The 15,118-nt window shown below is 32.0% G+C and overlaps 1 protein-coding gene across 1 annotated transcript in view; it reads left to right on the plus strand.

The window, feature by feature from the left end:
* LOC108748683 (cytochrome P450 4C1-like) overlaps positions 1 to 15,118 on the plus strand; it is a 49,551-nt gene that overhangs the window by 28,539 nt on the left and 5,894 nt on the right. Inside the window, exons 9-10 of the mRNA XM_018486961.1 lie at positions 1,428 to 1,605; positions 8,096 to 8,272. Coding sequence (XP_018342463.1) covers positions 1,428 to 1,605; positions 8,096 to 8,272 — 355 coding nt within the window. The remainder of the gene's footprint in view (positions 1 to 1,427; positions 1,606 to 8,095; positions 8,273 to 15,118) is intronic.

Consider the following 15,118-nt stretch of genomic DNA (forward strand, 5'->3'; position numbering starts at 1 on the left):
AATTTTCAGAAAACGAGAAAAAACCCACAAAAAAACTACACGCCTTACAGAAAATAATAATTTGCCAATCAGTGAGATGTAAAATGTTAAACAAAATTGCTAAACAATTTCTAATATTGTTAAACAAATGCATTTGTCTCTAGTTAAAAGAAATAATGCACATCAAATGTCTAGATTTTTTCAGTATATAAATTGACGGTGAAAAAATGCTTTTTGAACATTTCAAAGTAGCTTGTAATATGTGTCTTTCATTATCAGGAGATATGGTAGTGTCTCCGCGCTATGCCAAGCAGACACTACCGTTCCTTTACGCGAGTTAGGATTGAGATTGAAGACTACCATCTGTAACTCAAAAAATTATATTTTGGATAAAATGCATTTTGAGAAACTCTCTTCTTGGTGTATATATTTCAAAATAATTAAATTTACTAGTTAAATAATTGAAGTGTAAACAATATAATTTAAAAATTTAAAAATTTAAAAATTTAAAAGATAATGATTTATAATAATAAAAATTATAAATTATATTATATCATACATCACATATCAATAATTTTTAACATTTATTGTTTTGATTTGTTTTGATCAAACTATACTATACAGGGTAACGATTAAGAATATGTTAAAATTAAATCGTTATATTTTTTTTCTTCCTTCGTTTTAACAAACGTTTCTCTGATTAGAGTCGAATATTTGAAATTCATCGATTTTATTTGAGCCATTTAATCAAGCCATTTATACAATAGCGCTTATAAATATTTTGACACTAATATTTTTGTATTTAAGATGCAACAAAAACATTAGTGTTAAAATATTTATAAGCGCTACTACTATATCAATATGAATGCATTAACTGTCGAAGGAAATCATTTCCAGAATTAAAAACAAATTATTTAAAAAGTTATTTTTAAAAAGTATTATTAACGTAGAAAAATAGCGGTATTACTGTTATAAAATTTTTATATAAAACGTTTTTTGATGTCTTGAATAATTCTTAAAATATAAGATATAACGAAAAAACCGTTTTACCTATAAACAGTAATTTCAACACAATCACAATGAATACTATGTATTAATATTTGTTGTTTTCATATCTTTTTATTAGATTTGATTTATTAACATTTTTTAAAATATCTAAACTAATAATAGGTTAATTAATATATTATTGATAGCTTTGTACGAAGATATTAAAAATTCTTTGAAGTACATGTCACAACATATGCAATATTGTATTTAGATTAAAAATTTTTATAAAATGATACAAATTTCTAGATTGATATTATATATCATTACCTATAACGCTTCAATTATAACTAGTAAAGTCAAATTTAAATCACAATTAATAAAAAATCTGAAACGTTTTTTAACATGTATTTATATTTTACATGTATATAAAAATATGAATACTTTATTTAACATCATAAAAGGAAAAAGTATATCAAGAACTATTAAATATTTATGGCACGGAAACTATAAAATCTGCATCAATTAAATACGATGATTTGCAACATATGCATTATTTGGACCGAGTTATCAAGGAAACGTTGAGAATTTTCCCTCCTGCCCCTTTAATTGGACGACAAATAACAAAAGATTTAAAAATAGGTTTGTTCGCTTTTTTTCGGAATTAAAGTAAATATTATAATTTTAACCTAAAATTTTGATCAGAAATTACAAATGCATTGTTCATCTTTTATAAAATAAATTTTTTCAAATTTCAATATTTTATAGTTATGTAGAATTTAAATATAGAGTTTTTCTACGATAGTAAATTTTTCACCAGTGTGATCATAAAGACATATACTCGTATAAATATAATATCTAATATGATACAATATAAACATGTATAGAACTTATATCTGAAACATTTTTTGTTGGAAATATGCTTTCTTCGTGATACTTAAAATGAGCAATTAAAATGAGATATTCTGTATGTCTTTATAGAAACTAAAAATGACAAGTATTGTAGGGTCAGGATCACGAACCATTAATTAACAATGTCTTGGTGTGTTATAACAGAGTTTTTTACAGTGCGTATTATAAAGTTAATGGCTCGCAGTTCTCTCTGTGGTTCACGATGTATGATACTAATGTCTTAACATCTTGCTCCGCTAGGATGGGAAGGAGTAAGACGAGTGCAAGGCATTGCACGACCGTCTCGAGAAGGCGCGAAAAAGATTCAGAATCAAAACAGATTATTACAAGCTTTGCTAAAGCTAAAAATTGAATGACAAAAGTCTTCCAAAGGGTTCGAAGTAGAAAACTTAGAGTGGAAGTCCCCCTCATCCGACACACCTCGAAGATAGAGAACTTTAGAGTTAGTATCAAGACGATCATAAATGATATGCAGTATGTCCTGTTGGGGAAACCCACACACACATGAGGGATCATAAATTTTTACGAAAGAAACTGAAATTAAGCCTATAAAGGTTGCAGCACAGCCAATTAAGCATAACAATCGCTTCTCTGGAAATCTTTTTTACGAAAGTACGAGAGCTGGCAGATTTCAAAAATATGTGATCAAAGTAGAAGGTACCTTTAATATTGGATATGTTTTCGAGATAGAAATCATCATTAACACTTTGTTTAATAACGGCGAAAAGATCTGAATATGGTACTTTGAAATTCAATTCAATTCAATTCAACTATACTCTGACGGGTATAGTTCTCTTAGCGAAGTTGTCGGCTTTTGCATTGCCAGTTATACTTTGATGGGAAAGGACTCAGTATTACATTTGCATGTGCCCGCATTCCTAGCCTCCTTCAAACATGCTCTAATAAGGGGAATGATGTAATTATTCGTATGGTTGCGGAAACTCCGGATAGCTTTCAGAACATTGAAGTCAGTAACAATAATGATGAACGTCAGATGGAGATTAAGAGCGACGAGAATCGTATTATAAATGACAAAAGATTCGGCCGAGAAAACCGATATGTAGAAAAAGAATTTGTACATAAGTTTAGCTTGGAGAATCGACTGCTGTTTCGACGTATGTACTATGATCGATTTTTGAGTCATCGGTATAAAATACCGTGAAATTGGCAATCAAAATATGGAAAGTTTGTATGAATACGGACTGTGTGCATTGTTTAGGAAGATGGTCAAGAGTTTTCAGAGCAGCATTATGAAGAGAATGAAATATAGAACAGGTGAGACTGAAATGAGTATCTGAAGGGAAGAGTATAAGAACAATCAAGAATGTGATAGTAAGACTATATGCGAAGAAAAATCAGAGCAGCCGGAAAACGAACGTGCAAATAATTTGCGCCATATTCCGGAATAGGTGTTAGGTAGTTCAGAGACTGACAATATTTTTTCTAGCCGCTGCGCTTAGCTTTACAAAGAATACTTCGGCATTGGTCAACCTCAGCGATATCACACAAAATTGTCCCACGTAAGAGTTTGCTTGAAAACTTCAAGGGTCCTACTATTGGTGCTAATTGAGTTAAAAAACGGGGATGATCCTGTTTAGAACTCAAGGACGAGAAGATTTCGAAGCTTTTAGAGCTTTTTTCATTTTCAACTCGAAGAAAGTGTTGTATAGGGTAACAGGATCGTCAAGGTTAATGAAGTCAATGGACTAAGAAATAGGTTGCTAAGATGCTGTTTAATCTCGGACCATTAAGACGAGGTGAGATTGATCTTGTAAGAGAAAACATTAATCGATTTAACTAAGCAATTGATCAGGATCTCAATAGAGTAATGATCGCTCCCAAGAAGATTCGAGGAGACGCATGTATCGCATAAAGAGACGATGCCGAAAGAGGCCAATGCTAAATCGATAATTGATGAGTTTTTGAAAGGGTGGGAGAGATAAAGGTAGGAGAAGACAAGGGATTAAGAATAACCAAATGCTGTCGTCAATGATCGCAGATTAGAGGATATACGTCCAACGTACGAGAGGCTCCCTATAAGGAATGGTGACTATTGAAATTGCCCAAAAGAATAGCTGGATTATTAGTCCCGATAAAAGAGGTAAAGTAAGAAAGTGCGTTTCGCAAAGCAGATAGATTAGGGTGCCTGTAAGCACCGATAATAACAAGATGAGAGTTATTGAGAGAGAGCCGAATAGCAAGAATCCTCAAAGTGAGATTCAGAGTAGATAAAAGGTTTAAAGTAGAATAAGTAATGGGCGGGGAGGGGGGGGGTTGCGAATAAAAACAAATACCTCTTTTGTCTGCTGTGTCAGCGTCTGTTCGAATGCAATCAAAGCCGCGAATGCAGAAATCAACCCCTTTAATTTTCCTCTTTAATACATGTCTCGGCTAGAAAGATAATGTATAAAGACTCGGCCATTTTTTTTTTATTTCACCTTTCTTACCGATGGCTTCCCGACAATTCCAATATAAAAGACATAAAGAGCCAAAATCAACCATGGCGCAATAAAGGATTGATAAGAATATTAAAGAGAGTTAACGTAGATAAAAGACTGTAGAGAGTTAAGAATATTGTGCAGCCCGAAACTGAATTGTGAATTTTTAAGTGGATTCGAAATATTATTCACTAATTAAAGGAAAAAGAAAAGAAAGAGATGGATAAGTTGCGATAAATCTGATGATTGTAAGTCATAGGTCATTATGGAGGATGGCGAAGGATTAGATATTGAACAAGATTGGAAAGAGTAGGAGCATTGGAGAGGAGAGGTGAGGGAGTAGGGAGATGGGGAGGAGTATTATGGGAAGAGGAAAAGGGGGGATAAAAGATGGAGAAATATTAGGATTATGGGAGGAGAACGGAAGGGTCATCAAAATGAATAATCTACCGTTGGATGCGTAGAGCAGGGAGTTACGTATGTGAATTGCGAAGGTTATTCCTAAGATTTCTCGAGTAGGGTTCAGAAGATTATTTGAATTAGTGCGATGAGATCTGTCGTTATCGTGTGAATAAGTGCGAGCGTAGAGGAGCAGATTGCGCTATGAACGGGTTGCATATGAACGGCTATTAACGAGTCGAGTGTGAGCAAATTCCGGAATGTGACCAGAATATCCTGGGGATTAAGGTCTTGATAAGAGTGAAAATCGCGAGGGGAATAAGCAGGTTTGAAGAGAGAAGGAAATTTATTAAAATTATGAGGATTAAGAGAGGGAGAGGAATTGGGAACGATGCCAAATTTAGAGCATGCTTTGAAATATGAAACGTTTTCAGTAGCCGCATAGGCGTAGATCTGTTTCCGTACGTATACTGGACACTTTGGAGAGAAGAATGCTGTTCTTCTCCGCAGTTACAACACAAAGGTGGCATTTTGATGGTGAGAATTAGGATGCTTAGGGTGTTCGCAATAAATACATCTGGGCTTACCCTTACAGTCATTACTTACATGACCATATCGGAGGTACAAAAAACACATAAGTACTCTAGGGAAATAGGGGAAAATCGGAAAATTAACATACAAATAGTAGGTTATAGAACGCAGTAGCATTGTCCGCAAAATTCGACTACGACAGTTCTCAAGGGGATGGAGATCAGCTCGCCATTTTTCCATTCTCTTGAGGTTGAAATGTTTAGCGGATTAAATCTTATAGAGAGAATTAAATTTCTTGAGAATATCGTCTTCGGAAATGTCTAAAGGAACGTTTTTAATCACACGATACGCATGATACAAAAAACCTCGGAAGCGACGTTTTCTTTAAGTAGAAAGCGACCGAGAGCCCAATTAGCAGCTGATAAGTTTTTAAAACAAACCGCGATCTTATTACATCCAGAAGACTTGACATCAGTAACATTACCCGCAATGCGTGCCATGACCCGCGCTATAGTGACAGGCCCAATTGAGTGTTCTCGCCACTGCCATCCAAAATAAGCCGCAAAAACAATGCAGGGAGAAAAGTCTCTCTCTCCGTAATACGTTCTTCGCGAGGCTTGCAAAACCGAAGGCGCAACCGTGAGTGGGGACTCGCCCGCCAAAAGCTCGCTGTCATGGCTTATTTACACAGACGCGCAGTCCTCCTTCCCTTCCGCCGCCATTGCCAAGGGAATCCCAGCAACGGTCATCGAGAGAAGGAAGAATTCGCTGCACTCCGAATTGCGACAAACCTCTGAATCATATTCACATTCATGACCTCTTCCCGGTTATTTTCATGTAGCGAAGAAATATCAGAATCGAGTTCGGAATCTTAATAGACGATCGCGAGCGGTCACGCACCGATAAAGGAACAGGGGCAATAGAAAGTTTATTAGAGCCCTGCTCTCCTTTCTTATCTGTTTTTATTCTTATTTTTTTTAGTATTACTGGGTCCCCTTATCCGACTTCGAGGACACCGCAAAATCCGATTTTCTCAGGAAAGCAGTAGCTAGGTGCTATAGTTTGATATTCTGCTTTATGCAAGATCGCAACAAGTCGATTGCACGTCCCATTCAAAAAAGCTGTTGAAATCCTCGAGAAAAACTGAACGACGATTGGGTGCTAATGGCAGATCACCGCCCAGATCAAGCGGATCATGACATATAAGATAGATCCAGTATTAGCTATATATAGCTAGGTTTGACAAAATGGTGCGAGAGACAAAATATTGGGACAACCTATCCTTCTCTGCATACGCATCTTGAGAATAAATTTACTCAAAAATTCTAGCTTCTTTGCCGATTTTGATAAAATTAAGCTCATTCGATGCGTTTTTGTACAAAATGAACGAATGTAACAAAAAAAAAGTAACACTGTGCCCCGTACATTAATTCATGAAGTTAACGATTATGCAGGTTAGGAAATCTGTCACATCGATGGCATAGAGAAATGAAAACATGTAAGTAAAGCTACAATAGAATAAATATTTCCTGCTTTAATTTCATTAAAATCGATGAAGAAAGTAGAATTCTTGGATATTATCCTTACTTTTATATCTTATTTTATTATTTTTAGTCATAAATGTCAAGATGCGCGCGCAGAGAAGGATAGATTGCTCCAATATCTTGCCTCTTGCACCGTTTTGCCAAATCTAGCATATACTATAGAAAAATATATAGATGCTGGATCTGTCCTATATATATGCTATGAGGCGGATGGAGGAGACGTTCTGCATGGCAAAGCCGGCAAGTTCGTTGGGTGAATATCTACGAATAAATGAGTCGATATGCAAATACTCACACGAAACTTCTCGGAATACCTTCAAAAGGAAAGAAAACGAGCCAAACCTTAAAAGGCACGAGAGACGAGTTACTTAGATGCAGCAAGAGAGCAGAGATCCGCACAGATCGGCAACTCATGAGCGAATTCTTTCGCGCTCAGATTCAACTCATAATGGCACATCATAGGTTGTGTTCCAAAATTGACTGTCAATACTGAAAATCTAAAGTGCACGTAACGTAAACTGTAGCATTTTCGATGCCGGCAGTAAAGCCCAAGACATAATGCGAAGGAATAACGATAGCGATAGAAATAATACGATTTTAACCTATCAGAAATTGGATATATCGGAATACACAATTTCTGATAGGTTAAAATCGTGTTATTTTTATATATATATATTATATATATTCTATATATCGCTATCGCTATTCCCTCGCATTATGTCTTGGGCTTAAATTTGGAACACAGCCATGGTTGAGTTAGTCACACCACGCAGCGCGGAGAATCAAAACAGATCAATGGGGAAATGCTAGTAAAATCCCTACAGCTCAATGGCGCGCGTTACAAATCAAATCAATATCTACCATAAACAACATTAACTCAAAATCCCTACAGTATGCATATATGATTTTATCGTCATAGTCATAGGCGGAAAATTTTTGTTTTAAAAAACTGATCTATATTTCAATCTAATTTCTAATATACAATAACTAAAAGGTATAAGATATTAAAGTTTAAAAATGCATTTCTTAAAGGATGAACAGTACATTTATGATCAGAATTTTAAAATAACATTATCTTTTCTTTACAAAAAATTAAATATCGCAAAAATTATTTTTATACATTTAATATCAATTATTTTGGAAATCTGACATGTTGGAAAAATTTGGCTTGTAATATCGTTTTCATCATTCAAAAAGTTAGAAAGCAGCATCTTATCTGATTTAAAGTAATTTTTTTCTGTAAATTAATGTTATTATTATTTCATTTTTGTTATAATAATTTTTTTTAATAAAAAATGTATGTTTTAGGAGAAGTTGTTTTACCAAAAGGTGCAGACATTATTATAGGAATTCTGAAAATGCATCGGGACGAAGAATATTGGTCAAATCCAATGATGTTCGATCCTGATAGATTTCTCCCAGAAAGAATAAAGGATTGCCACTTATGTTATCTCCCTTTTAGTGAAGGACCAAGAAATTGTATGGGTAGGCATGAATAAATTACAAAGTATTATAAGAAAAACCCGGATTATTCGTCGACCGACGCACAGTGGGCAAAAAAGTTCACTTTTTAGAAAAAAAATCTACCAATAATGCAATTCTCAACCGATTTCAAAGATTTTTTTATTTATTTGTAATGAAATGTCCTATGATGCCTTTTTTAAAACAAAGCTCAAATTGAAAATGGCGGACCAGAAAAGATTATCGGAAATGATGACATGATATTGAATAGGACACTTCATTTACAGTATTGAACATATTTATGTCAAATTAGATACGTATTAGTTTTTTGACACGTTAAATATAAATTTAACAATTAAAAATTTCTAAATTCAAAATGACATTAAATACGGAAATCAAAAATATTGAAATTATATAAATATTAAATAATTTACAGAGCAGTTAGTAAACATTAGATACATTATTATTTTCAAAGATTTTCCAAAATATATAATATTATATTGTTAATTATCAGAATTTTGTTACATTGGCCAATATAGAATAGGAGAGACAGCCCCGATGATTTTAACCTTAATATATATTGTCAAAGTCATGACTCTAAATGGCCTTTACTATGTTTTAGCCGTCGCTCGTTATTTGTTAAAAAGTTATTAACAAAAAAAATTCATCGATAAAATCTAATTTTTGAACACAACTGTGCTCCGATGAAACAAATTCATTGCTTTAACGACGCAATATATTTTCTTATATAATTTCTTATGTTGTGTTTTTAGAGCAGTGAATTTGCGTTGTTAAAGCAGAGAATTTGTTTTTATTTTTACTATATATAATATTAAAAATTATTCTATACCTCTCTTTTTCCTCATTTACGTAATAACTTATCACGCAAAACGACTTTCACGCTACTTCCTCCCCTGCTTTAGAAGCGCACAATTTCCACACGAAGCGACTTTCACCCTACCTCTCCCTGCCAAGGGGCATCCGACTTTTTACGCAAAGCAACTTGGCAAGATGGGATGGAACGCGCTTTGCATGGAAAGTTGTGTGTGCTTCTTGGCAGAGGGGGGGGGAGATCGGTTGAGAGTTGCGTGGAAAGTCGTAAAATACATTTTAAAGCAGAAAATTTCTGTTCTATAGTAGAAAAGAAAGATCATTTTTCAAACTTTTTGTTACAATAACTGTTTAATGACTGACGAGCAATGCTTAAAACCAGGTGGAGGATTACCTTGACAACATATGTCAAAGTCAAGGTCGTCTGTCTCCCCTATTCGGCATATATAGCGTTACATTTTTTGTATACATTACGTACTTTATTTATACATCTGCCATTAAACAGATACCTTGACGCGATAAAAAGGCATTGCTTAAGAGGATGCTAAAGTCGTCCTACTTTACCATCACTTCCATTCGGTGAAAAATCTCCGAATTAGATTTACGGATTTCAAAATTGTTATTATAGAATTAAAGTACGCGCAAACAGGACCTTAGCTGCACTGGATTTCATAAGAAAATCGAAAAAAAATTAAAAAATTCGTTTACTTTTGGCTCGTATAGCTGATATCACCTCAGGTATATATATTTGCTTGATATAACAGTTTTATAGTCCATATCTTAAAAATAAACGTGCAGCTGAGTTACATTACTGGACCAAACGATACCGAATTTGTAGAACTAAGATTAAAAGTCTAGAAAAAAAAATATTTTTACCGAATGGAAAATACGTGTATGTGGATGCTTTGTGAAGACTAAAAATGTTAACAAAGCCGTTTACACAGACATTTTGTGTGTAATAGTTGCGCAATCTTGCGATAGATGGCGCTGAAATAAATTACATAAAGACAGATGTATACGTTTGAGTGAGACATAATAATATATAATATAATTATGTAAGAAATGAAGCAAAGATGTCACTATTATCGAATTTTAAATTTAAAAAGTCTGCACTATCTCGATCAAGTTCGGCTTTCGGTTTAGGATCCCTTAAGTGAAATCCGAACTTCAACGAAGTCACCAGAGGTCGCTGTTTTTCCTTATTATTAATTCCTTTCCTTATTATCCTTTCCTTATTTCCTTATTATTAATGGATTGAAATATAATTAATAATAAGGGCATCTTTATATGGTATACTATCACTTCCAAAGACATAGAGAATGGACTGCGCAATCCGTATCTAAGTAGTATTTAAACGTGGTCGACAATAATGAGAGAGAGAGAAAGACGGCCAATCTCCTTCTCATTCTCTCTCTCGCTGAATGGAAAGAAATAGAGATGATCGTCTTCCACGGTCCCTCTCTCTTACTTTTATCGACCATTTTGACACACGGATCGTAGTCCATTCTCTATGCCTTTGACCACAGTAGAGATTCTATATTTAGAGTTTAGCGAAAGCGGGCACAACTTCTGATTGGTTCTCCATCTTGGTCCACTGAGTATTCTTCGGATAGCTTTGTACATTGTCGGAAAATGAGTGCGAAGAAAAAAAAGAAATACACAATTACAAGCAGATGAGTAAAACCTGTGTCAAAGAAATTAGAAATCGTTCCGAAATCTCGGACAAAGAGAAAATTAACAAATTATAATTGCATAATTCGGCCAATTGATCAATCGATTGGTTTCTTCAGATACTCTTGTCGTTATGTATTGCCTATCACATACGAGGTGTATTATATCTGAGGGGGATTACTTTGAAGGGGACAAAATTGATATCGATGAATAAATAAAGATTCTTTGAGAAAAATGAAAATTCCCGTTATTTTTTTATCAAACTTCGTATTCTAACTTTTTGCGCACGCATTCATACGAGAAAATAATATCTATTATCTCTTTCTATTCACCATTTTTAGTTCACATTCGCCAAATTCTGATTATAGGATCTCTAGTCCTAGCAAACGAGAATGGATTGAAATAAATTAAAAAGAGTTCAAATTTTCAGAAATATTGATTCACGAATGTTAAAATGAATGTTTTTCAATCCTGAATGCATTTTTATTCATTTATAGGAATTGCATGGAGCATATGGTATCTCTATGCCTTTCAATCTAAAAATAATATTAGCTTTTTCTATGCATTGTAAATACTGTTCAATTCAAAATTTTGAATAGGAAATAAAATTTTTCAATCCAATTGCATCCAATTAAATCTAATCGAATCTAATTGAATCCAATTAAATCCAAAAAAGTATTCTATTTAAAATACGCGCGCGCATTCGGATAGAAAAAAATTTCAATCCATTTTAATCCATTCTCGTTTGCTGAGGATCACACCAATATCTCATGCAACCTATGATATAGCTCGTGTCAATTTCATCGCGATAAAGCGTTTAATTCGTGTACCATTCCTATAGGCGCATAATATTATTTAATATTAAATAATATTTTAAGCATATTTTCAGAATATTAAATGTAACATTTCAAAAATATTTTATTAAAATTATATAATATTAAATAATATTCCCGAAATATTAATGGATGGTTATATGTCCACTCCTGATAATGTTATATTATTATTAAAAGTAACATTATTTAATGTTACTGTAATATTAAACATTAAAAAGTATTATAATAGTATTTACTTTAATTTGTAAAACTGCTACATTTGTTCAGAATAAGTATATGTTTAAAGACTGAAAATGATTTTGGCGCGCAATAATATTGGATATATACTTAAAATCACACCGAAACATTTTTTTTAACACAAGATGCAGCATAGACTGATAAGAACTTTTCGTTACTGGATTGTGAATTCAAATTGTACTAAATTAAAAAAAGTTAATGTTTATAAATATTTTAATAATATGTCAAAGACATTAAGGACACATACCAAGGATATTATGTAAGTGGACATATAACCTCTATAGAATACTCTCGTAATATTAAAATTTATTATATGATATTCTCAAAATATTATAATAACTTATTTTTTTTTTTTAATAATATCCATATAACATTTTAGGAATATTGCGCTTATAGATATTGATTGCGTAAGATATTGATGTGGTAGTATATAATATATTCAGCATAAAACTTCTACTTGCAGTAACATTGCAGAAATGTTGCAATATTGCGCTGTAATATCACTGCAATATTGTAAAGTATAAAAATATAAGGAATTGTAATATATAATCTGGAGACACGATAGTGTCTCGGCGCTAAAATATGGCGTGAGACACTGCTGTGCCTCCTTTACGCGAGCCGATGAGTTGCGCCAGATCGAATCGGATCTCACCAGGAAACACAACTACGTGAATCTCTCCGATTTAAATGAGTTTTTAATATGTTGTTCTATGGACAAAAATAGGAGACACGTATTTTTTTATACGTGCTGAGTAGTTAAGCCCTCTCACGTTAAGAGGGTGAAATCCTCCCTTAAAAAAAATTAGTTTTTTTTACATTGAATATCGTCGAAACTATAAGAGATAGAAAAATATTTTTAGAATGAAAATTGAATAGTTTCAAGAGTACTTTAGAACTACAATTAAAAAAATTTTTTTTAAATAAATAATTTTTATTATAAATAAATAATTAAAAAAAGTATTTTTTTATTATAGTTCTAAAGTACTCTTGAAGCCATTCAATTTTCATTCTAAAAATTTTTTTCTATCTCTTACAGTTTCGGCGATATTCAATCTGAAAAGAAGCTGATTTTTTTCAAGGGAGGATTTCACCCTTTTAACGTGCGACTCAACATATACAAAAAAATACATGTTTTCTATTTTTGTATAGAATAACATACTAAAAGCTCATTTAAATTGAAGAAATTCACTTTGTTGTATTCCTTTGTCAGTAACGGCTGTCCCGATTGAGTTTTAAATACATTCAATCCAACACCGTTGGTATTTCTGCCAATGTAGATTAACTTTAATCTCGGTTTAACTTACTCTTTATCTTTTTCTAATCTTTTAAATTAGAAAAAGACGAAGTTAATCTACGTTGGTTGAAATGGGCATTAATCGACAGTTTACACTCCGATTGTATTACGTACTTTTATTTTTTCTCTACACATCCTATAAGCGGAGATATTGCGACGCAAAGTCCGGATCCGTAACTTTTTAGATTCAGATACATCTTCATTGTTGTCGACCACATTCTGCACATTCCTTTGGTGTCCTTTTGACATTTTTTACGCAAAGAATACTAGTGATATACATGATCAACGAACGCTACGATATGTACTACGATAGTGTCTTGGTCGGTTCAAAAGAACAGAATTGGTAAAGTCGATCTAAGGATGAATTCACACGGTACGGAAAACGACTGCGGAATAGAGAATACGTCATAGAAGCAACCAATCAGCGTTATTCTACGTTATTCCAAATAGCGCTAATTGGTTATTTCAATGATGCATTCTCTATTCCACAGCTCTGTTGTTAAGTTTAGTCTCATCTCTAATGTAAATTTGATAAAATTGGGCTCATTCAATGCGTTTTTGCACGGATTAAACGAATTTGACAAAAAAAAGTATCGCTGTGCCCCGAGGTATTAATCTTTAAAGTCGACGACTATTTAAGTAAGAAAATCTGTCACATCGATGATATAAAGGGATATAAGAACATGTAAGTGAGGTTACAATAAGTATATTTTGCTTCAATTACACAAATTCTCTGTTTTAAAACACATTCTTTGCTTCAAGAATACAAATTAGTTTTTATATAATTTTTATTTTTACAGTAGAGAATTTGTTTTTATTAGGTATTTGTTTGCTTTAAAAATACAAATTCTCTGCTTTAAAACATAAATTCTCTGCTTTGGAAACAAATTTTCTACTGTAAAAATAAAAATTATATAGAAAATAATTTGTATTTATAAGAAAACATGTTTTACATAAAAAAAATTTCTATTTAAATTAATTTTTTTTATTTTATACTATTACTTTTTTAATTCTTTGTGGTAACACTTGAATTGAGTAGAATCACTCAATATAATAATGTTTTGAAAGAGTATTAAATAACTATTGTTACTTTGATTGGAAGAAGAAATAGAATTTCACTTTTATTTGTTAATATTAAGTCTTTTATATACAAATGATTATTACGTATTATTAGTATGAAGTAAATAATAAAGATAGTACCACATGAGTTTTACTTTTTAATGTGATAGAATTTAATTTAGCGTTAGTTGTTGATATCAAATTTTTTTTTTACAAATGATACATGTCATTAGAATTAAGTAAATAATATACTAATAACTTGACGCCAATTATTGATATAAAATCTCTTTTACGAATAGTACATAAAGTTTTGTGGAATTTAACTTGGCATCAGTTGTTGATATCAAATCTTTTATACGAATGATACATATTATTAGAGTTAAGTAAATAATAAAGATAGTACCACTTGGATTTTATTTTTTAATTTGATAGATAGAATTTGATAGATAGAATTTAACTTGATTAGTTAAGACTGTAACATCTGAGTTTTAATTTTTTATTTGGTACATTAGTTTTTTTCAAGAAGTAATAATTTTTGACAGAGAATTAAAGCTTTCATTACTTGGGTTAGAATAAGAAGACCTTCAATAAGAATATTCTTGAAGAAGAATTAAAACTACTATTAATTGAGTTGGACACTTAGGTTTTATTCAGGAAGCATATATATTCTTAATACCTTTTTTAAAAAGGTATGTTGTACTGAGATAACACATATTAAAATGTCATTGTTATGAAATACCTTATCAATCTTTCATATTTAATTATTGATAACTTTGGTTGGAAGAAAGAATCTTTGAATAAATTGCAATATAAAAATTTTATATACGTATTTAAGCTGTTTGGATTGGAATAGGAAAATTCTGTAATAGGAATATAAATATAAACATATATATATATGTATATATATATATATATATATATATATATATATATATATATATATAT

Source organism: Trachymyrmex septentrionalis, unplaced genomic scaffold (assembly GCF_001594115.1).
Source record: "Trachymyrmex septentrionalis isolate Tsep2-gDNA-1 unplaced genomic scaffold, Tsep1.0 scaffold109, whole genome shotgun sequence".
In the NCBI taxonomy this organism is placed as follows: Eukaryota; Metazoa; Arthropoda; class Insecta; order Hymenoptera; family Formicidae; genus Trachymyrmex; species Trachymyrmex septentrionalis.